This window comes from Theropithecus gelada, chromosome 4, assembly GCF_003255815.1.
Source record: "Theropithecus gelada isolate Dixy chromosome 4, Tgel_1.0, whole genome shotgun sequence".
Taxonomy (NCBI): Eukaryota; Metazoa; Chordata; class Mammalia; order Primates; family Cercopithecidae; genus Theropithecus; species Theropithecus gelada.
Genome location: NC_037671.1, coordinates 68,811,755 through 68,835,073, shown reverse-complemented (window position 1 = coordinate 68,835,073; position 23,319 = coordinate 68,811,755). Strand labels below are relative to the sequence as shown.

The window sequence follows — 23,319 nt, the reverse complement described above, 5'->3', positions numbered from 1 at the left end:
CAATATTGATAAACTTGCAAATACAGAAAATTGTATCCCAATGGATGCAGAACACAATTGACTTAAAGCACACGGAGAACATTCTTCGGTATAGACTATATAATAGGTTATAAAATAATTATCAGTAAATTTAAAAGGATTAAAAATCATACAAAGTGCATTTTCCAATCATAATATAATTAAATTAGAAATCAGCAATGGAAAAAAATCTTGGCAATTCACAAGTATTTGGCATTTAAACCACATACTTCTAAATAACCCATGGATCAAGATGAAATCACAAGGCAGATTGGAGAATGTTTTGAACAGAATGAAAATAAAAATGTAACATATTGAAATTTATGGGATATAGCTTAAGCAGAGCTCAGAGGATAATTTGCAGCTTTAAACCCCTCTGTTAAAGAAGATTCTCAGCTGCCTAAACTTCTACCTTAGGAAAACAGAAAAAGAAGAGCAAACTGAACTTTAAACAAACAGAAGAAAAATAAAGGTCAGAGCAGACACCAACGAAGTAGAAAACAGAAAAGCAATAAAGAAAATTCAAACCAAAGTAGGTTCTTTGAAAAAAATAAAAATCAGCAAATCTTTAGCTAGACTTAGGGCATCGGGAAAGGGGGAGAGAAAGAGGCAAAGGATATAAATTATCAAAACAAGGAATGAAAGAAGTGGCATTATCAACTTTGCAGAAATTAAAGGGGTTACAGAGGAATATTGAGTAACTTTAACCGACAAATTAGATGAAGTGGATAGATTCCTAGACAATTTTCCAATTGAATCAATCACCATAACTGATTTAAGAAGTAGCACTTCACATAAGAAATATGTGAAGAATTTCACATATTATATATTTAAATAAGAAATTATACCAATTTCTATTTATGTATCATAAGTAGAAATTATACCAATCCTTTATCAACCTTTTTAGGAAATAGAGGATGAAGGAACACTTCTCAACTCACTTGAGGGCATTATTTCCTTCGTACCAAAATCGTATAAAGACATCACAAGAAAGGGAAACTATGGACTAATATACCTCATGAATATAGACACAGAATTCTTAAAATTTTAGGAAACTGAATCCAGAGTCATATAAAAAGAATTATGTACTATGACAAAAGTGAATTCATCCCGGAAAAGTAAGGTTGCTTTACTATCCAGAAATTAATTTACTTAACATACATGTTAACATACATAGTACAGAAATGAGTGATCATCTCAATAGATGCAAAAAAAATTCCAGTATCTATCATCGATTAAAAATTATCAGCAAAGTAGTTACAGAGGGGAACTTCCCGAGCTGACAAAGGACATCTGTGAAAAACCTACAGCTGCATTATACTTAGGGGTGAAAGATTGAATACTTTTCTTCTGAGATTAGGAGCAAGATACCTATGTCTCCTCTCAACACTGCTATTTAACATTGTACTGATGATTTTAGCCAGTGTGATAAGTCTAAATAAATAAATAAATATACATAATTAAATGAATAAATTTACTTAAATATTAATTTTTATTATTTAGTTATTTAAATATTTACTTAAGTAAATACATCCAAACTGGAAAAGAAGAATTATTACTGTCTTACTTTCACAGGTGATATAAGATTCTATACGTAGAAAATTTTGGGGAACCTATATATGGACAAATACAACGAGTAAGTAAGGATAGCAGGATCACGAGTATAAGATTGATATGAAAACTAGAAACAGACAATTCAGATAAAGTGATAAAAGCAATTCTAATCAGAAGCCATCAAAAAGGGTGAAAAAAATACTTCACATTTAACAAAAAAGTATAAGATTTCTGTGCTGAAAACTACAGAAAAATTGCTGATAGAAATTAAAGATTTAAATCCATGGGGTTGAAAACACAATGCTGTAAAGATGCAATTATGTCAGTTTTCTCTCAAACTGACCTATAAGTTGAATGCAGTCTCTATTAAAATCACACAGACTTTTAAAAATATTTTTGAAAAACTGACAAGCCAATCCTAAAATTTACGTGGAAGTCAATAGGATCTACAGTAGCCAAAAAACATTTTGAAAAAGAAAAATGACATTAGAGAATTACATCCTCAGATCTCAAAATGTAATATAAAACTCAATAAACAAGACTCTATAGTATTGCCGTTGGTCAGGCGTATAGAGCAATGGAATAAAATTCAGAGTCCTAAAGTAAACCTTTATATTCATAGTTGATTTTCAACAGCTGTGCCAATTTAGTTTAATTCCATTCAATTAAAAAATTTTTGCTGGGAAAGTTGGACTATTATATGCAAAAAATGATTTTTTTTGAGCCTTAACTTATACCATACTCAAAATTCAATCATAGACCTAAGCTGTAAAAGTATAATACTTTTAGAAGAAATTAAGGGAGGCTGGGCATAGTGGCTCACACCTGTAATCCCAGCACTTGGGGAGGCCGAGGCTGGCAGATCACTTGAGGTCAGGAGTTCAAGACCAGCCTGGCCAACATGGTGAAACCCTGTCTCTACTAAAAATACAAAAATTTATTGGGCATGGTGGCAGGCTCCTGTAATCCCAGCTACATGGGGAGGCTGAGGCAGGAGAATCTCTTGAACCCAGGAGGCGGAGGTTGCAGTAAGCCAAGATCATGCCATTGCACTCCAGCCTGGGTCACAGAGCAAGACTCCATCTCAAATTAAAAAAAAAAAAAAAAGAAAAGAAATTAAGGGATATAATCTTGGTGACCTTTTAGAAAAAGAGTTCTTAGTTATGGCCCCAAAAGCATGATTCATAGGAGAAACCTTAATAAGTTGTACTTCATCAATATTAAATCTTTGTCTTTCAAAAGACACAATTAAAACAAAAATAAGTATAAGCCACAGACAAACCAAACATATTTGTAAATCATGTATAAATCATAAAGGGCTTATATTCAGAATGTATCTTACCAATCATTAATAAAACCATTCAATTAAAAAATAAGCAAAATATTTGAATAGGCATTTCACCAGAGAAGATTTATGAATGGCTTACAAACCCATAGAAAGATCTTCAACATCATTAATGATTAGGGAAATGTAAATTTATGTTTTCAATGAGATATACTAGCATATCAACTAGAATGCTGTCTTATTAGTTAAGGCTGCTGTAACAAAATATAGACTGGGAGTCTTAACGAACATGTATTTATCATAGTTCTGGAGCCGGCAGATTTGGTTTGTAATGAAGGCCTTCTTCCATGTTTATAGCTAGCTAGCTACCTCCTCACAGTGTCCTCACATGGCATACAGAGTGTGAGGTGACGATCAAGTGCGTGTACTCTGGTCTCTTTCTCTTCTTACAAGGACACTAATGCCATCATAGGGGCCCCAAGATTATGCCTTCATCTGAATCTAAATTACCTCCAAAGGCCCCATCTCCAAGTACTATCACATTGGGGTTAGGGCTTCAACATATGAATTTGGGGGGGACAAACTTACTGCATAACATTCCACTCTTGGCAGCCCAGAATTCATGTCCATTTCCTATGCAAAATACTTTTATTCCATCCTAACAGCCCCAAGAGCCTTAAGTTGTTACAGCATCAACTCTGAAGTACAAAGTCTCGTCTAAATATTTTCTAAATCAGGTATGTGTGTGACCACAAATAAAATTTATCCTGAGTCATAATTCTTCTCTGACTGTGAACCTCTAAAACCAGATAAATTATTTGCTTTTAAAATATAATGGCAGTACAGGTATAGGATAGACATTCTAAGGGAAAATTCAGAAGGAAAAAAGGGTTTCAATAAAGTAAAAAACCTAGCAATGCAGATACTATTAGAATTTTAAGATAGCTCAAGAATAGTCCTCTTTGGTTTGACGCAATGCCTTCAGGACTCACTGTGGTGATGGCCCTGCTTCTACCATTCTGCTGAGCAGGGTTAAACCTCAAGGCTCTGCTGGGTAGGAGTTGTACCCACAAGGCTTCAAGGCAGCTATTCTCTGGCATGTTGAAACCTAGACAATCCCCTCACACCCCTTTTGAAATGAGGATGCGGCCTTGATCTCTTAATCACCTTTGGGGACATTTCTTTTTTTGCCTTGCAGAATAGTACATTTTTATAGCCAAACAACTTTGTGATCTGGTCCTGTAGGATCCAAGAAGCCTATCAGCCTTCCTTCATTTCATCCCATCTTCTTCCCCTACAGTTCAAACTGGCAGTGTTTCTGCTGGGATGGCTGATTAGGTTCTTCTTGGTTCGTATCTTCACTAATCTGTTTATCAAATACACCCTTAGTGTTCTCTTCAAAATAAGCTTTTCCATTTTTTTTTGCAATGTAGATAGGCTGAGAATTTTCCAGATCTTCAAGTTCTGGCTCATTTTGCTTAACAATTCCTTTTTTTTTTTTTCATTTTACTCTAAGCAGTCAAGAGGAACAAACCGGCCGGGCGCGGTGGCTCAAGCCTGTAATCCCAGCACTTTGGGAGGCCGAGACGGGCGGATCACGAGGTCAGGAGATCGAGACCATCCTGGCTAATACGGTGAAACCCCGTCTCTACTAAGAAATACAAAAAATAGCCGGGCGAGGTGGCGGGCGCCTGTAGTCCCAGCTACTCGGGAGGCTGAGGCAGGAGAATGGCGGGAACCCGGGAGGCGGAGCTTGCGGTGAGCTGAGATCCGGCCACAGCACTCCAGCCTGGGCGACAGAGCAAGACTCCGTCTCAAAAAAAAAAAAAAAAAAGAGGAACAAACCACTTCTTCAACATTTGCTTAGGAATCTCCTTAGCTAAATATTCAGTTTCATCACTGGCAAACTTTGCTTTCTACAAAGCACTAGAATACAGTTCCCAAGTTCTTTGCTGTTTTATAACATTGCTTTAAAAAAAATTGTCCAGTGGCATGTTCCAAAGTGACCTCCATATTTTTAGATATGTGTGAGGACAGCAGCCCACTTCCCAGTACCAAAATCTGTCTTATAGTCAGTTTGGGCTTCTCTAGCAAAATACCACATACTGGATGACCTAATCAATAAACATTTCTCACAATTCTGGAGGCTAGGAAGTCCAAGATGAAGGTGTCAACAATTTCAACAATTTCAGTCCCTGGTGGAGATCCTTTTTCTGGCTTGTAGATGGCCACCTTCTTGCTGTGTCCTTACATGGCAGAGACAGAGAATGAACTCTAGTCTCTCTTCCTCTTCTTCTAAAGATACCAGTCCCATGATGGGATCCCACCTTGTGCCTTCATTTAATCCTAATTACCTCCCAAAGACCCCACCTCCAAATACTATCACATTGGGAGTTAGGGTTTCAACATATGGATTTTACAGGGACACCAACATTTCAGTCTGTAACAGGCTGTAATAAGAAACACAGACAATACCTGAGTGCTGCCATGAACATAGAGAAACTAGAATTTTTGAATGCCGCTATTGGGAAGGTAATATCGTTTGGTTGTTTTGGAAAAACAGTTTGTAACTTCCTTTTTTTTTTTTGGTGGAGACAGGGTCTCTACTGTGTTGTCCAGGCTGGTCTCGAACTACTGACTTGAAGTTATCCTCTTGTCTCGGCCACATAAAGGGCTGTGATTACAGGCATGAGCCACCACACCCAGCCATTTGTAACTTGTAATGTAGATTAGTGAAGATAACAACCAAGAAGAACCTAATCAGCCACCCCAGCAGAAACACTGTCAGTTTGAACTGAATTTCCTATATGGTCCAGCAGTTTCACTCCTAGGAATTTACCCAACAGGAATGAATGCAATGTCTAGGCAAAGATGTTCATAGTAGCAGTTTTTATAGTAGTACCAATCTGGAAAGTATTCAAATGTCCAACAACTGGTGAATGTTTAAATAAAATGCAGTATGCCCATACAATGGACTATATTAATATATTCAGCAACCTAAGTTACAAGTCAGCAAATTATGGCATGGCTTCTATAAACCTGTCTGTGTCTGTTTGTTTATGTGTTGTCTATGGCTGCTTTGCTACAGCAGCACAGATGAGTAGTTGCAACAGAGATGTATAAGCTGCAAAGGTGAAAATATTATCTGTTAACAGAGGAAAAATCCCAATCCCTGTGCTTAGTGAAGGAAGCCAGATGCAGAAAAGTTGTTGGGAAAAGTATCGAATCAGCTAACGTAAGTGAAGGTTATAATACAGTTCTGTGTATATTATGGAGAGTCAGTAAAGGATAGTTGCTATTAATATGACTTAAAATCTTAGAGGATTTGCATTTTTATTATTTGATTTTCTAGAGTTGTAATCTTATCCCTAATTCATAGATGAAAAAAATGAGGTTAAAAAGTTATGAAGGACTAAGGCTTATACATTGGAATGTGATTCTTTGTTGCTATACAGTTGTGAGTTATAGCATGAATTATTTAGCCTTTTGTCTGACCATTTTATTTAACAATTTTTTGTTGTTGTGAAAAAAAATGGCCTTGCAGTGTAAACCTTGGAATAAATACCATTGAGAGGAGGAAATAACCAAAAATATCCATGGGGAAAACGACTATTCTTCAGAATATGACTAAGTTCAACCCTGTAAATGGTTTTTATTCTCAAGTTGTATATTCTTAGTACTTATACAGCAGATGTCCGACTCACTTTGCTATACTGTCAGTAGTTGTACTAGTTATCTACTGTCATGTAACAAATTACCTCAACATTTAGCAGTTTAAAACAGCAAACTTTATTTCACAGTTTCTTTGGGTGAGGAATCCAGATGCACCTTAGTTGGGTGTGCTCGGTCAGATTCTCTTGTTGGGCTAGAAGGAAGGTGTCTGGTGAGACTGCAGTCATCCCAAGACTCCGCAGTGGGGAGAGTTGACATGTAAGCTCTCTCACATGGGTATAGACAGGCCTCAGGGTTTCTCTCTCTGTTGGCCTGTAACATCAGTTCTTTGTCACGTGAACTTCTCTATAGGGCAGCTCACAACATGGCAGCCAGGGGGTCTCAGAGAGAGAAGGATAGAGCAGTAAGATGGAAGCCAGTCTTTTTGTCACCTAATCTCAGAAGTGACATCCCAATACTTTTGTTCATATTCTGTTCCTTAGCAGTGAGTCACTGAGTCACTAGTGCCAGCCCACACTCAAGCTGAGATTACACAGGTCACAAATACAGAAGCGGGGTTATCAGGAGCCATTTTAGAAGCTGCCTACCACAGCAGTCTTGCAATATCAACATCTTTGATGTTTACTTGACATATACTTTTATTCTTAGCAGACTATTTATTGATCATAGAAAGTGTGAAGTTTGAGGTAGTCATTTTGAAGTCTCCTGTGTTTTTCCTGATGCCATTTCTTCTGTTTCCCCATTAGAAATACTCTAAATTTAGTTTGTGTTAATCCCTTGCTTTGTCTTTCAGTTTTAACATGTTGTATTCTTACTTAGTTTTACATTTCTGAACTTGATATGAAATGGCTTGCTATAATTTCATTGTGTATGACCATGCCGCATATTAATCAGTGTGGACATTTAGTTTTTTGCTGTTAAAATTGTGCAATGAACATTATTGTACGTATTTTCTGTTGTATATGTGCAGAGTGCATACATAGCAGTCAAATGGCTGGATCATAAGTTATATGCATTCTTAAGCATTGTAGATAATGACAAGCTATTTTGCTAAATGTTTGTACTAATGTAATTCTCATTAGAACGTAAGTCTTCTAGTTGCTCTATATTCTAAACTTTGATATTGTCATATGTGTTTAGTTTTTGCTTGTCTGGTGAGTGTGAAATGAGAGTTCACTAGTCTGTGTTTCACTTATTTGTAAATGAAATTGTATGTTTTTTAAAAAGTTGTTGGCTTCTTCAGTTTTCTGCTTAAAGTAACTTTCAGTTGGGTTGTTTGTGTTCTTATTGATTTAAGAAATTTTTAAAAGATAATTTGAGTAGTACATACTACGATTTTAAATATTGTATCTTTTCCTCACTAGAATTAAGTCTCATGAGAGGCTTCTCTGTTTTGATTTAGCTGTATACATCGCCCTAGAATGATGGCTGGAACATACTCAGTAGGTATTTGTTAAATGAATACATTTTAAAGGGACCTTTTCTGCATCTATTAAGATACAGAAGTATCTGTAAGATCATCATATAAAGCTTTTTTTGTTTTGTTTTGGTTTATTCTTTCAAGTGGTATATTATATACTATGTGGCTAGATTATACTTAAACTAATTTTGCATTCCTAGCATAAACCCAGTTGGCCATCTTTGTGGTTTTCTTTGGTTTGTTTTTAAATGTATTGTTGGATTTGATTTGCTGCTCTCTTAATTGGGGTCTTTTTAAAAAATCAATTTGCAGGTAAGACTGGGCTGTAATTTTTTCTTTGTCTTATTATTCTTGTCAGGTGTGAGTATGAAGACTACTAGCCTTGTAAGATGAGTTGAAAGATCTGTCTACATTTTAGAGAATGCTCGGGACCAGTGAGCACTTATGTTTCTCTTTCTCCCATAAAATACATACTTGTTACTGGTAACTAAGAAATAGAAGTGAGCATAGAAGTTTACACTATTATTCCTAATTCAATATTGAGTAGTTCATTTATTAGTAATTTTGAGTGGTTTGTTACTCACAAAACTTTTGCTTCTTACCTTGCATACTGGTTTATAATTCTTACTAGGTATCTGGGAGTACTTCCACCATAGGATGAAATAACGGTTCCCTTGAATTAGAAGGTATGATTTCTACCAGGCCACTTTGATCTTCTTATTCCAGTGAATAGTTACCATATCAGATGGAGTGATTGACCCTATTAGGGGAAATAGGGTTGCAACTACACAGTTAATGCAAGGAGTATATCTTGAACCCATGAGATTCTGTGGCACCTCATGATATTACCATGTTCAGTGGCAAAAGTTAGTTGAGATCTATTATACTTACCCTTCACAGACAAGATGACGAAGGGCTTGGAATAGCTCGGGAATAAATATTTGAGTTTGCCCATTTCTAGTACCAAATTCTGTTTCTGGAATTTCATGTGGCTGCTATTAGTTCAGAAGTACCTGGATTAAATAGCCATGTAGTATTTCAGTCTTACTTAAAGTAAGTATGGAGATAGGCTCTCCAGGGCTGGTATGGCAGTGCCATAACATCATGAGAGTACTAAGTTCATTCCTTCTCTGCTGTCCATCCTTAGGACATGATTTCCATCTTAGGGTCACCACAGATTTTAAAATGGTGCTAGAGTTTAAGCCATCACGTATCAGTTTCAAATAGGCTGCAGCAGGAAGGGATAAGGTCAGAAAAGGGAATGCCAGCTGAAAGGAAATGGGTGTAGATATACAACTATCAGTCTTGACTCACGAGTTTTTCAGCTGGGTAAATAGATAATTTTAGAAGGCTTTTAGAGTTCCCAGAATATCTTTATACTTTGACCTCTAAAATAAAAAGCTTTGTAATGACTAATTATTCTGTCACAATATTGGCTAAGTTTTTTTTTGTCATTGTGTTCTGATGTAAATGTTAGCTATTTTCATTGGTAGTTGGGAAGGATACTTTTAAAAAAAATTTAACAATTTAAAAGTCTAAGGTATCCAAGTTAATTTTCATGTGAGTTATAATTTAATGATATGTGGCTTTTAAAAGGTAGATGGTTGCCTCGTATATGTTTAAAAATATTAGGAATTACTATGTATTCTTTGGTACAGTTTTTGTCCATGACCTTTAAGTGGCTCTCTATTCACTCGTTTTTGCTAGTTCTTGATAAGTGGTTTTAAAAAACCAACTTGTTTCATGAGTTTAATTTTGCTCAATTTCTATGGACATGAGGCTTAAAAATTTTTTCTTAATGTGTTCTTTGATGTTAGTGGGTCTACTAAACCAAAAATCTGTTTATCTTTTATTTGCTAGTAGCAGTCTTTTAACAAAAACATTTACAAGTAAAAGCATATTTTAGAGAGATGTTAGGATATGAGAGTGTCATAACTGTTAGAGTCAAGAATAATTTGCCTTTGAAAATGGCTATGAGTTTGATGTAGATCTTTTAAAAAAACAATTTTTCCTGTTTCACGGTAGTGGAGGCAGCAATATTTTTTTCCCCATTTGCAGATATATAGACTCAACTTGACATTAGAACTGATCATATGATAAATGTTATAAAATAAATGTTAATTTAATTCTCTCTTTACAGTTCAACATTTATGCACTAAAAGAAGAAATCTTTATAAAGGAAACAGAACCGTCAGATTATTGGAAGATAGCTTAGAAGGTTGTATCAGGGAAACAAATATTTAGAGCGGTTTTAAACCTATTTTGAATTATTGACTACTAGAGGGATATTATAGTCTGTTGAGAATTGTGTCTGTTCTCTACTTCATTTCCCCAGATGTTGATTACTAAAAATCTTTTGTGGGCACTCTTACCAGCAACATGAGAATTTTGGTTGCCATACATCTTTTAAGTCAATAGCTGCCCCGTTTTTTTTAACTTCTCAGATTAGTTTTGTCAATTCTAGAACTTCCTTATGTTCAATCATAGAAAGGTACTCTTGTGTACGGGCTTGTTTTATTCAACACAAGGTCTATGAGATTCGTCTGTATCTCATGTTTCTTTTTTATTGCTGTGTGATCATCTTTTATGTGGATGTATCACTCAGTTTGCTTATCCATCCACTTGTTGATGATCATTTGGATCATTTCCAGTTTTTGATCACTGCATATGATGTTTCTCCAAACATCATTCTTGTGAAAGAGTTAATGCAGTAGACCTAATATTGCTGAATGCTTACATGTTTTCAGGGAGGTCCTGCCTGTGTGGCTTACCTTTGACTACCAGAAACTTAGCCCTTGGTGTGTTCTCTATGTTACTAATTGAAAGGTGGTTTTGTAAAGCTGTATATGGAACCATGCACTACCGACTAGTTTAGATTGTTCAAAAACATGATTTTTGGTGAATTCTTGCTTTCCTTTTTGGAGTCTGTAGCTTTGGTAATCAAAGCTGGTCACTTTAGGCAAATACGCTTGTTTTGCAAGTCTCCAGTAAATGCCCTGGACTCTGCGAATCAACCAAGCTTCTCTGGGCAGAAGTCCTTTAACATAAGTTGTTGTGCCTTATTGCTTGGGAAGAAAATTGTTCGGTTGTGATAGGTGTATGTTTAACTTGGTAAGAAACTACTAAACAGTTTTTTACAGTGTTGTACCTCACTCCTACAAGTAAAGTATGATAGTGTTAGTTGTTCTGCATTCTTGTCGACACTTGGTATTGCCAGTTTAATTTTAGCCATTTAGATTTACTTTGCATTTTCCTGATGACTTACGGTGATGAGCATCTTTTAAAATGTGCTTATTGGCCATTGTATATATTTTCTCTTTCTTTCTTTCGTTCGTTCTTTCTTTCTTTCATTCTTTCGTTCTTTCGTTCTTTCATTCTTTCATTCTTTTTGATGCAGTCCTGCTCTGTTGCTCAGGCTGCAGTGCAGTGGCACAATCTTGGCTTACTGCAACCTCTGCCTCCTGGTTTTAAGTGATTCCCCTGCCTCAGCCTCCTGAGTAGCTGGGATTACAGGTGCTTGCCACCAGGCCTGGCTAATTTTTTTGTATTTTTAGTAGAAATGAGATCTCACCATATTGGCCAGGCTGGCCTGGAACTCCTGAACTCAGGTGATCCTCCTGCCTCGACTTCCCAAAGTGCTGAGATTACAGGTGTGAGTCACCATGCCCAGAAATTGTGTATATTTTCTAAAGTGAAGTATTGAAATCTGCCCATTTTTAAAAAAAGGTTGTCTTTTTATTGAGGTACAGGAATTTGTCTTACACTTTGCTATGCTAATTAAATATAATGATAACTTAGGTGTTCAAAAGATTGTTTATCACACAAGATTAGGAGCACCAGGAATGCTTATAAAATAGTCATTAGGCTGTTTGGCTATCTAAAGGCCAAGCCCACCAAGTAACAGACACAAGTGGCATACTCAGACTGAAGCTAAACTTTACTCCACCTATTAGTTTATCAAAGTTTTTGGTGTGAGGCTGTCAGCCTACTCAAGTCTGTTGTGCTAATTCAGTTTCTTTTTTTTTTCTATTTTACACAAATTATTTTATTTGATTATTTTAATCATAATATTGGCATGGTATTTAGGGTGATTTACAAATGGCATTTTGTATTTAAGTTTTTAAAGCTTTGGAGTACTTGTTACAGTTTTTTGTTTTTTGTTTTTTGTTTGTTTGTTTTTTACTTTAAGTTCTGGGATACATGTGCAGAATGTGCAGGTTTGTTACACAGGTGTACATGTACCATGGTGGTTTGCTGTACTTATCAACTCATCATCTAGGTTTTAAGCTCCGCATGCATTAGGTATTTGTCCTAATGCTCTCCCTGCGCCTTGACCCCACCCCCCAACCGGCCCTGGTGTGTGATGTTCCCCTCCCTGTGTCCATGTGTTCTCATTGTTCAAGTCCCACTTATGAGTGAGAACATGAGATGTTAGGTTTTCTGTTTCCTGTGTTAGTTTGCTGAGAATGATGGCTTCCAGCTTCATCCATGTCCCTGCAAAGGACATGAACTTACTTTTTTTTATGATTGTATAGTATTCCATGGTGTATATGTGCCACATTTTCTTTATCCAGTCTATCATTGATGGGCATTTGGGTTGGTTCCAAGTCTTTGTTATTGTAAATAGTGCTGCAATAAACGTACGTGTGCATGTGTCTTTATAGTAGAATGATATATGATCCTTTGGGTATATACCCAGTAATGGGATTGCTGGGTCAAATGGTATTTTCTGGTTCTCAATCCTTGAGGAATTGCCACACTATCTTCCACAATGGTTGAACTAATTTATACTCCCACCAACAGTGTAAAAGCATTCCTGTTTCTCCATAGCCTCGCTAGCATCTGCTGTTTCCTGACTTAATCACCATTCTGATTGGCTTGAGGTGGTAGCTCATCGTGGTTTTGATTTGCATTTCTTATTGACCAGTGAGGATGAGCTTTTTTTCATATGTTGTGGGCTGTGTAAACGTCTTCTTTTGAGAAGTGTCTGTTCATATCCTTTGCCTACTTTTTGATGGGGTTGTTTATTTCTTGTAAATTTAAGTTCCTTGTAGATAAATGTTTATGTCTGTTGGCTCTTAGATTTGTAATAGAAATGTTAAAACTCACTACTCCTTGGTTTGTAGTAGAAACACCAATATTCACTGACCTAAAAGATTTATTGTCACTATTAGTTGCTCATAATATTAAAAGCCTGCATAAATTTCATTAAATGTCTGTAGTGCCAAATTCAGTATGTTGACATTTTGTGATTGCTAAGTGTAAATTAACTCTGCCCCTCTGTTGATTATTTAGGGTCCTATTTGATTTGAGTTTCTTTTATCTGTATTGCATGTAGTAGGGCTGTCTCATAAGTGTCCTCCAGATAAATGAGATAAGGCTAGCAAATGTTAAGAAAATTATTTAACTCTAAAGTCATTTCTTCCAACACAATAAGTAATTTAGATTTTATTATACATTACTAACGTGCATTTTTTCCATATTTGTTTAACCATCTTAACTATTTCAAGTATACTATTCAGTGGTATTAAATATATTCATAATATGCAGCCATTGGTTCCATCCATCTCCATAACACTTCCCATCTTGTAAAATTGAAACGATACCTTTTTAACGGGAACTCTCTATTTTGCCTTTCCTCTCTCCTTCTGACAACCACCATCCTACTTTCTGTCTCCTTGATTTTGACTACTCTCAGTACCTCATATAAGTGGAGTCGTATAGTATGTGTCCTTTTGTGACTGGCTTATTTCACTTAGCATAATGTCCTAGTTATGCTAAGTTAATCTGTGTTGTAGCATATATCATTTCCTTGCTTTTTAATGCTGAATAATATTCTGTTTTATGTATACCACATTTTGCCTCTCTATCCATCTATCAATTGACACTTGGGTGGCTTTCATGTTTTAGTTACTGTGAACCATGCAGTTATGAACATGGGTGTACAAATAACTCTTTGAGACCCTGCTTTCAACTCTTTTGTGCATATACCTGGAAGTGGAATTGCTGTATCATATGTAATGCCAGTTTTCATTTTTTTAGGAAACATCATACTGTTTTCCACAGCTGCTGTACCATTTTACATTCCTACCAGCAGCACACAGGGTTTCAGTTTCTCTACACCCTTGACAACACATGTCATTATTATTGTTTTTTGTTAGTAGCCATCCTTATAGGTCTGAGATGGTAACAGTTGCTTTCTTTTATAAAGGAGTACAATGATTATCATTCTGTAATTGCTTTGTATAATTAAACTGGTACTATTATTTTTCATGAATACGTATAAACAAATGAATGTGAAAATACAGATTTTAAGAACAGGTTTCTTAGGCTTAAGTCTCAAATGTTCCTTCTTCTGTTTTTATTGTTAAAGGTACTATATCTTTGGCTTAACTTAAACTCTATATTGAATTTAAATAAATATTTTGACTGACTACTGGTTAAAAGTATTTCAAATCTAACTTTTTTTTTTTGAGAAAAAGCAGATAAATAGTAATTCCTATCAGTTAATGTTGAATCTAATTTTGAATATAAGAATTGAAAACAGGATCATGAAGAGCTATTTGTCCTTCCATGTTCACAGCTGCGTTATTCACAAATTGCAAAATTTGGAGGCAACTCCAATGTCCATTGATGGGTAAATAGAGATCTAATTTTACTGTTCTGCTATTCTTTTTACCTTTTCTCTGTTTTGATTTGCGTAAGATTGGTTGTGTAATACTGCATATTTTTTAAACTTAAGATGAGAAAATTATTTATATCAAAAAGACCATATTATTTATAGCTGTTTCTTTAACTTGCCGGAATAGCAAATGTTGTGTCAAGTGTACTCAAATTTAAGTTGGAATGAACACAAAAGTTAAAGTTCATTTAAATGAGATGGTTTATAGGAAGTTCTCAGCATTGTAGTTAGTACAGAGTAAGAGCTCATATGTCAGCTGCCACAATTGTTCTGGACCCAGTTATTACTATTGTTAGAAATTGCCACCTGTAATCCCAGCAGTTTGGGAAGCTGAGGCGGGTGGATCACGAGGTCAGGAGATTGAGACCGTCCAGGCTAACACGGTGAAACCTCGTCTCTACTAAAAATACAAAAACTTAGCCAGGTGTGGTGGCGCGCGCCTGTAGTCCCAGCTAGTTAGGAGGCTGAGGCAGGAGAATGGCGTGAACCCAGGAGGCAGAACTTGTAGTGAGCCAAGATTGTGCCACTGCACTCCAGCCCTGGCGACAGAGCAAAACTCCGTGTCAAAAAAAAAAAAAAAAATTGCTGCAAAGTTAACTTGAATTATAGGTTGTTATTCTGATAGTACTGTTGATCTCTTGGGACATGGGACAGAGAAGGCTATTTGGGCATCATATACTATATAGAAAGAGTTTTGAGTAGAGAGAATCAGGGTAGTGAATTTGTTAAGTGAATGTATATACACATATAGATAACTGTGATTAAGTACATACGTATTTAGTAAAACTTGGTTTATTATTTATTTCCACAGCTTTATATTCTGTTATATTGTTCTGTGTGTTCTTCTGGATCCCTTTTGTCTACTTCTATTATGAAGAAAAGGATGATGATGATACTAGTAAATGTACTGTAAGTATCTTTATTTTAGAGGCCTCAGTTTAGGAAAGAAAAATAATATTTCCTGCTTTTTCAGAGAATGACATGACTGAATTTTTTTATAGAGCAGTGTTGTCTGATAGAAATACAATATTAGCTAAATTAAAATAAAAAGAAACAGTTGAAATTAATTTTAATTATACATTGTATTTAACATAATATATTCCAAATATTATTTCAAATATAGTCAAACAAACTAGTAATGAAATATTAAGTTTCTTTTCTTCACACTAAGTCTTTGAAATTTGGGTTGTATTTTACACAACAGTTCAAGCTAGCCACATTTCAAGTGCTTTCTAGCCACATGTGGCTTGTGACTATTATTTTAGACAAAGCAATTCTAGATCAGGCATACAAAATTTTTTCTGTAGAAGGCCAGGAGGTAAATAATTTAGGATTTGTGGGCTATATGGTCTCTGTCTTAGCTACTCAAGTCTGCCATTATAGTGTTAAAAGTATTCAGAGACAATGAACATTTTATAATCCAATAAAACAGAAAATGAATCAGATGTGGCACACTGAATGTAGTTTGCTGGCCCCTGTTCAAAAGCATAAAGAAGGAGCACTTACAGGTTGTACTTACTAATCCAGGATAAGGCTGACTTTCTTTTTAGACGGGTGCTGTGGCTCATGCCTGTAATTCCAGCACTTTGGGAGGCCAAGGTGTGCAGATCACCTGAGGTCAGGAGTTAGAGACCAGCCTGGCCAACATGGTGAAAACTTGTCTCTAGTAAAAGTACAAAAGTACAAAAATTAGCTGGGCATGGTGGTGGGGGCCTGCTACTCTGGAGGCTGAGGCAGTAGAATTGCTTGAACCCAGGAGGCGGAGGTTGCAGTGAGCCGAGATTGCACCACTGTACTCCAGCCTGGGCGACAAGAGTGAGACTTTGTCTCAAAAAAAAGGACTGACTTTTTAAAAACCTGACAAATACAGCACACATGTGTGTTCAGAACTGCAGATCATTATCACTTAAGTATTGGTATAAACATCTTAATTAAAATAATAGCAAATATAATTCAGGAGAATCTTAGAAATATATTAATATTATATAACTTAATTGGGCCTGTCTCTCAATTGCATAGGTGGCTGAAAATCAGGAAATCTATTAGTATATAGTAATTAATAGGTCAAAGAAAAAATGTATATTAAAAGGTATATGTCAAAATCGAACACTTTGTAATTTAGGAGAACAGTTGTACAATAAGACTAAATGTCTTTTTGACTTACAGGATTTTGTTTTATACCTTGTTTACATTTGTATTTAAATATAGAAATAAATACATTCAGTCAAAAGCTAGCATCATGCTTAATCATGCTTAAAACCTCAAGAGCATTGGCATTAAGATTAGGAGCAAGTAAATTAACAGTATTTTAAATGACTCCTAGAGTGATAATCAGCGTAGTGTTAGAGAAAAAAAAATAGACATTTAAATATTTATAAAGAGAGTCAAAACTGTTATTTACAGATACTATATTACTCTATATTTGGAAAAACCAAGGTATGTAAAGTAAGGTAGCTAGTTGCAAATGTAATAAAATCTCCATGAGATTTATGCAGTCTTTTTCACTTCTTCCAGAGTGTACATTCTTCTACCCTTTGGTTGATCTTAGGATCTTCTTTATCTTTTCTTCAGTTTTTTTCCTAAGGGATGTCTTATCCCCTTTGTGAATAAGAACTTACTGTGTGAAACATTCATTCAAATTTTAAAAGATCATTTTTAGATACTTCATTAGTCTGAGAGCACAAATGTTATTTCTGACTGATTTAAAATGAGATTATTATTCACTTTTTAATTCATATTCAGAATGTCCAGCTTTGTCTTTATTTGCTTTTCTTAGCCTTTGGAGTATATTATAGGCACCAAGCAAAACATAGTTTTTAAATTCCCAAGTTCCTGGTCTTAAGTACTTACTTAATCACTTATAACCTATGTGCCTTAGGAGAGATTATTAACTTCTCTGGACTTCAGCTTCGTTATGTCTAAAGTAAAGATGAGAACAAGCTATCTTAGAGTTGTTATGAGAATTAAATGAGTTAACATATGTGATGTTCTTATCAGTGCCTGGCATATGTTATATATGTATGAAATATATATTAATGTATGTAAGTATATATACACATATACACATACATAAATACATAAATATTTATGAATATGTGTATAAATATAAATACATAAATATGTATGTGTATGTATACTTACATATATGTATATATGAGTATATATACAAGTATATTTATACTCATGTATATACTCAAACAAAAATGTGTATATTGTGTTGATTATTATAAACCATTTTGATGAATTGGATTGGGGCATTGTAGATTCTGATTGCTGTCTGGGGGAGTATTACATATTCTGATAATTTTACTAAAGATGCCTACTGGAGAATCAACTATACTTTAGGTGGTTTGGTTTTTACAAGGGCATAACTATTGAAAAGATTTTTAAAATCTCCTATTTTGCAAAGATACTTAAGATGTAGTGTATCCGTTTTCTTTAAATTTTAAGGTTTTCAACCTTAGTTGAAACCTTTGACTGTAAGCGTGTATCTGATGTGAAGGTACTGTTAAACTGTTGCAAGAATATTTTATATTTTAAAGGACTTGCTAAATGTTATACTTTTTTCTCCTTGGCATCTAGCAAATTAAAACGGCACTCAAGTATACTTTGGGATTTGTTGTGATTTGTGCACTGCTTCTTTTAGTTGGGTAAGTCTTGTTTTTTTTCTTTTAACCATGAAATGGAAATAGAATTATTTGAAAAAAATAATAAAAGGATCATTCAGAAAAATCTAGGAAAGAAAAAAAAATGTAAAAAAGAAAAGAACAATCCACTCTCTGTATCTCCAAAGAACAATAGCCACAATTCAACAGTTTTGTCTGTCCTTTCATCTAGACATTTTTATGTGCTTGAATGCATGCAGAGTGCACCTCCCTTCTTGCATGCACCCTACATGTTTTAGTTTTACACAAATGTGATTATATTTTATATAATTCTTGGTAATCTACTTCTTAACATATTGCGGGCATCTCTTCAGGATAGTAAGTGTAGATCCATCAATTTTGACTACATTGCATTTCCTTCTAAGGATACAAAAATATATTTAACTGATCTTCTAGTGATAACTGCTTAGACATTTATAATGTTTCCCCATTATTATAAATAACACTTTGATGAAAATCCTTGTCTGTGCATCTTTTCAGATTTGACCCTATCAGTCTTTAAATCTTTGTCAGTGAATTTCCTTTCTTAATTCTTCTTGTTTTTATACTTATATCAGTAACATTTTGCTTATTTGTTTGTACATCTAAAATTTATCCTTGTTAATGGAAGACATTTATCTTTGTTAAAAATAGGTCATTAGTCTGTCTTTTTTTATGTTAGGAAATACATTAGGAATTAATAAATTTTTTGAAGTTTCTGTTTATAATTTAGTCTCACAATTTTCAATACATAACTTTCCATAAATAAAAAAAAATTACTTATTATATGTAACTTTAATAGGAATAAAATTGTTGAGTAACTTTTTGTAGTTCCCGGAGTTCTTAGGATGCATGTGTTTTATAGTCAAGTCATATTTTCAATTATTTTTACCTGCCTTGATGTGTCATGAAAAAGAGTACTTTTTGTAAGCACCTTTTTTAGTGGTTTTTCTATGTATTTTAGCTACCGAGTATATTTCTAAAGTATTTTTTTGGCTTTTTAAGAAAGCTAAATCTACTTATGTTAATTTCCCTTGTTAACGTAGATGTCCCTTGTATGTAAACCTGAATTATCTAGAGTGGAAATCAGCAAACTTTTCTTAAAGCATAGATAGTATTTTAGATTTACTGTCTGTATGGTCTCTGTGTCTCTCTTGTAGCTCAGAAGTAATCAGACAATACGTAAAGAACATGACTGTGTTCTAGAAAAACTTTATTTATAAACACAGGCAGCCAGTAGTTTGCCAACTCCTATTTTAGAACATGAATGAGAATCACCAATAAAACTACAAATCTTTGCAACAGTCAGAATAAAAGAGTAGTGAATTAAAGATTATTAGCGTTTCAGCCATCTAGGACAGTGTTCTTCTCATTACCATATGTAAATGTTTGAATGAGGTGTGCATTTAGGTTAAGTGATTGACAAAAGGTCTTGAAATATTTTTGAAGGTGGCATATTCAGAGTTTCTTTTAAGATAAAACTAGATAATTTTATGGCAAAGCCGTGATCTAGATTTAACTGATTCATGTAGCTCATACATTTTTGGAACACTTATGTGTTGGATGCTATGCTAGATCTTTGGGCTAAAGATAGAGGACCATGGTCTCTGTCCTCTAGGTTTACGTTGTGGAGGCATGCAGATTCATACCTTGAATTACGGTGTTTAAGTGCTCTGATAGGAGATACATACCAGATGTTGATGGTAGAGGAGCAGGTTCTTACTCTGCCTTGAAGAATCAGGAGATCTAAGAGGAAGTAATATTTGAGTTGAGATTCGAAGGAATGGGAATTGGTCAGCTGACCTGACAAATGAAAAAGATGAATAACATGTATATTGTTTTCGTCTGCTTTGGCTGCCATAACAAAGTATCATAGACTGGGTGGCTTAAATAACAGTCATTTATTTTCTCATGGTTCTGGAGGCTAGAAGTCTATGTTAAAGGTGCTGGCAAGTTTGGTTTCTGGTGAGAGTTCTCTTCCTGGCTTATCGAAGGCCACCTTCTTGCTCTGTCTTCACGTGGCCTTTCCTTTGTGCTTGTAGAGGGAGAAGGGGACGGGGAGAGTGAGAGGGTGCAGGAGAGAGAAGGAGCACTCTCTGGTGTCTCTTCCTCTTCTTATAAGGACACCAATGCCATGGGATAATTAGGGCCCCACCCTTTTGACTTCATTTAACCCTAATTCCCTTGCTAACGGACCTGTATCCAAATACCATTACATTGGGAGTTAGGGCTTCAAGGTAGGGATTTTCTTTTTTCTTTTTTTTTGGAGAGTTGAGTACAGGGGATTTTATTGATAGTGCATGACAAAGTGGTACTCCCTAGGTTCCTCCTTCTTCAGGGGGTCTGGCACGGAAACTGTGACCAGGGGAGATTCTCAGTGTGGTGGGGGACTGAGTGTGGCAGGGACTCCCCATCAGCTGAGGGCCTCTCTCTCCCTGTTGTGCTCTTGCTGGAGCTGGGGATCAGGGGCTCTTACCCCTTGGAAGCCAGGTGGAACATGAGTTCCACCACCCTGTTGCTGTAGCCAAATTCGTTGTCATATCTGAAAATGAGTTTGAAAAAGTAGTTGTTGAAGGCAGGCCAGCCCAGCATCGAAGGTGAAAGAGTATCACTAGTAAAGTTGGAAGAGACAACCTGTTGCTCAGGGTAGTCCAGGATGCCTTTGAGGGGACCCTCCAATGCCTGCTTTACCATCTTGTTTATGTCATCATATTTGGCAAGTTTCTCCAGATGGCACATCAGGTCCACAATGAACACATTGGCAGTGGGGACATGGAAAGTTATGCCAGTAAGCTTCCTGTAGCTCAGGAATGACCTTGCCCACAGCCTTGGCAACACAGGTAGAGGCAGGGATGATGTTCTCGAGAGCCCCACAGCTGTCACACCACAGTTTCCCAAAGGGACCATTCATGGTCTTCTGAGTGCCAATGATGGCTTGAACTGTGGTCATTAGTCCCTCCATGATGCCACAGTTGTCCAGGGTGACGAAGCAGTTGATAGTGCGGGAGGCATTGCTGACCATCTTTATGCCATTTTTGTACTTCTCATGGTTCAGGCCCATCACATGGGGGTATCAGCAGAAGGGGCAGAGATGAGGATCCTTTTGGCTCCCTGCTCTAAGAGAATCTCAGCCTTCTTCATGGTAGTAAAGATGCTGGTAGACTTGACAACATTATCAGCACCCAAATCACCCCATTTAATTTTGGTGAAATCTTGCACCTGTAAGAAGAGGGTGATGGGATTTCCATTGACGACAAGCTTCCAGTTCTCAGCCTTGACAGTGCCCTACAACTTGCCATGGGTGGAGTCATGTCGGCACATGTAGGCCATATAGTTAAGGTCACTGAGGGGTCAATGATGGCAACAATATTCCCTTTGCCAGGGTTAAAAGGAGCTCTGGTGACCAGGCACCACTATGACCAAATCCATTCACTCTGCCCTTCACTTCCACCATGATGTCTCAGTGATGTGGCTGGTGCTGCTGCAAAGATGAGGCTCTCTATAGAGTGGAGGAGCAGAGAGCCAGCAACGTATGAATTTTTAGGGAGCACAATTCAGTCTATAAAATATACTAACTGGGAGGCTGAGGTTAGCATGGAGTGTTTGAAGAATGACATAAAAAGTATGATGTGAATTTAGATTTCCCCTCCCCTCAAAAAAAGAAGGGTAATGTGATGTTTCAAGTGTTCCTGTGGGCAAGTGACAGGATATGACATGACATTAGCCAGGTAAGTAGACTCTGGGTCTTTTTTTTTTTTTTTGAGACGGAGTCTCACTCTGTAGCCCAGGCTGGAGTGCAGTGGCCGGATCTCAGCTCACTGCAAGCTCCGCCTCCTGGGTTCATGCCATTCTCCGGCCTCAGCCTCCCGAGTAGCTGGGACTACAGGCGCCCGCCACCTCACCCGGCTATTTTTTGTATTTCTTAGTAGAGACGGGGTTTCACCGTGTTAGCCAGGATGGTCTCGATCTCCTGACCTCGTGATCCGCCCATCTCGGCCTCCCAAAGTGCTGGGATTACAGGCTTGAGCCACCGCGCCCGGCCAGACTCTGGGTCTTACATGCCATATTTAAGAAATTTTAAATTTTGTCCTACTGAGTAATTGAAAGACAGTGAAGATGTGTATATATTTGTGTACATGAATGCATGAAAATAAATATATATGACTTTAAAAGTTACAGCACTGTGGACCGGGCATGGTGACTCCTGCCTGTAATCCCAGCACTTTGGGAGGTCAAGGCAGGTGGATCACGAGGTCAAGAGATCGAGACCATGCTGGCCAACATAGTGAATTCTACTAAAAATACAAAAATTAGCTGGGCATAGTGGTGTGCACCTGTAATCCTAGCTACTTGGGAGGCTAAGGCAGGAGAAGAGCTTGAACCTGGGAGGTGTAGGTTGCAGTGAGCTGAGATTGAGCCACTGCACTCCATCCTGGCAACAGAGTGGCACTCTGTCTCCAAAAAAAAAAAGTTACAGCACTGTGGAGGATGTATTGCAAGAGGATTTTGGCTGTTGGGTTGGAGAAGTGGTATGTAAATAGTAGGTAGGAAGATCAGTTAAGTAGCCATTATATAAGTTCAGGTGAGCTTTCGAACTACAGTGGTTACCAAGAGAACAGAGAGGAAGAAACATAAGCTATTTGGAAGATAAATATGAATTGACTTGGTGATGGAGTGTAAGAAGTGAACATCTTATTTTCAGTCTGCTGAATTCATCATTTCCATTTCATATCTACTGAAATTCATTAGCTTTTTCTTTGTCTCTTTCTGAAGAGATAATGTGTGTTAAGCTAATTCAGTGAATCAGATTGGGTAGAAAATATTTTTACTAAGCAGTTTTTTAGTTTTATTGTTTTCAAGGGCATGAGGGAAAAGTGTTGTCTTACTAGACTCTAGTTTGTATTTTAACCCATTTATGCCAGAGGTTGCAAATTTTTTTAGTGAAAAATCAGACCTTGGTGATGACCTTGAGCAGTGAAATATAAATAACTCCCACAAGCTTAATATTCCAATAATGGAACACTAGTCATAAATGGCTTAATCT

General features: G+C 36.4%; 1 protein-coding gene across 2 annotated transcripts in view; it reads left to right on the top strand.

The window, feature by feature from the left end:
* LMBRD1 (LMBR1 domain containing 1) overlaps nt 1-23,319 on the top strand; it is a 129,415-nt gene that overhangs the window by 29,639 nt on the left and 76,457 nt on the right. For both annotated transcript variants that reach the window (XM_025382188.1, XM_025382189.1), the window contains exons 4-5: nt 15,443-15,540; nt 18,214-18,281. In XM_025382188.1, coding sequence (XP_025237973.1) covers nt 15,443-15,540; nt 18,214-18,281 — 166 coding nt within the window. The remainder of the gene's footprint in view (nt 1-15,442; nt 15,541-18,213; nt 18,282-23,319) is intronic.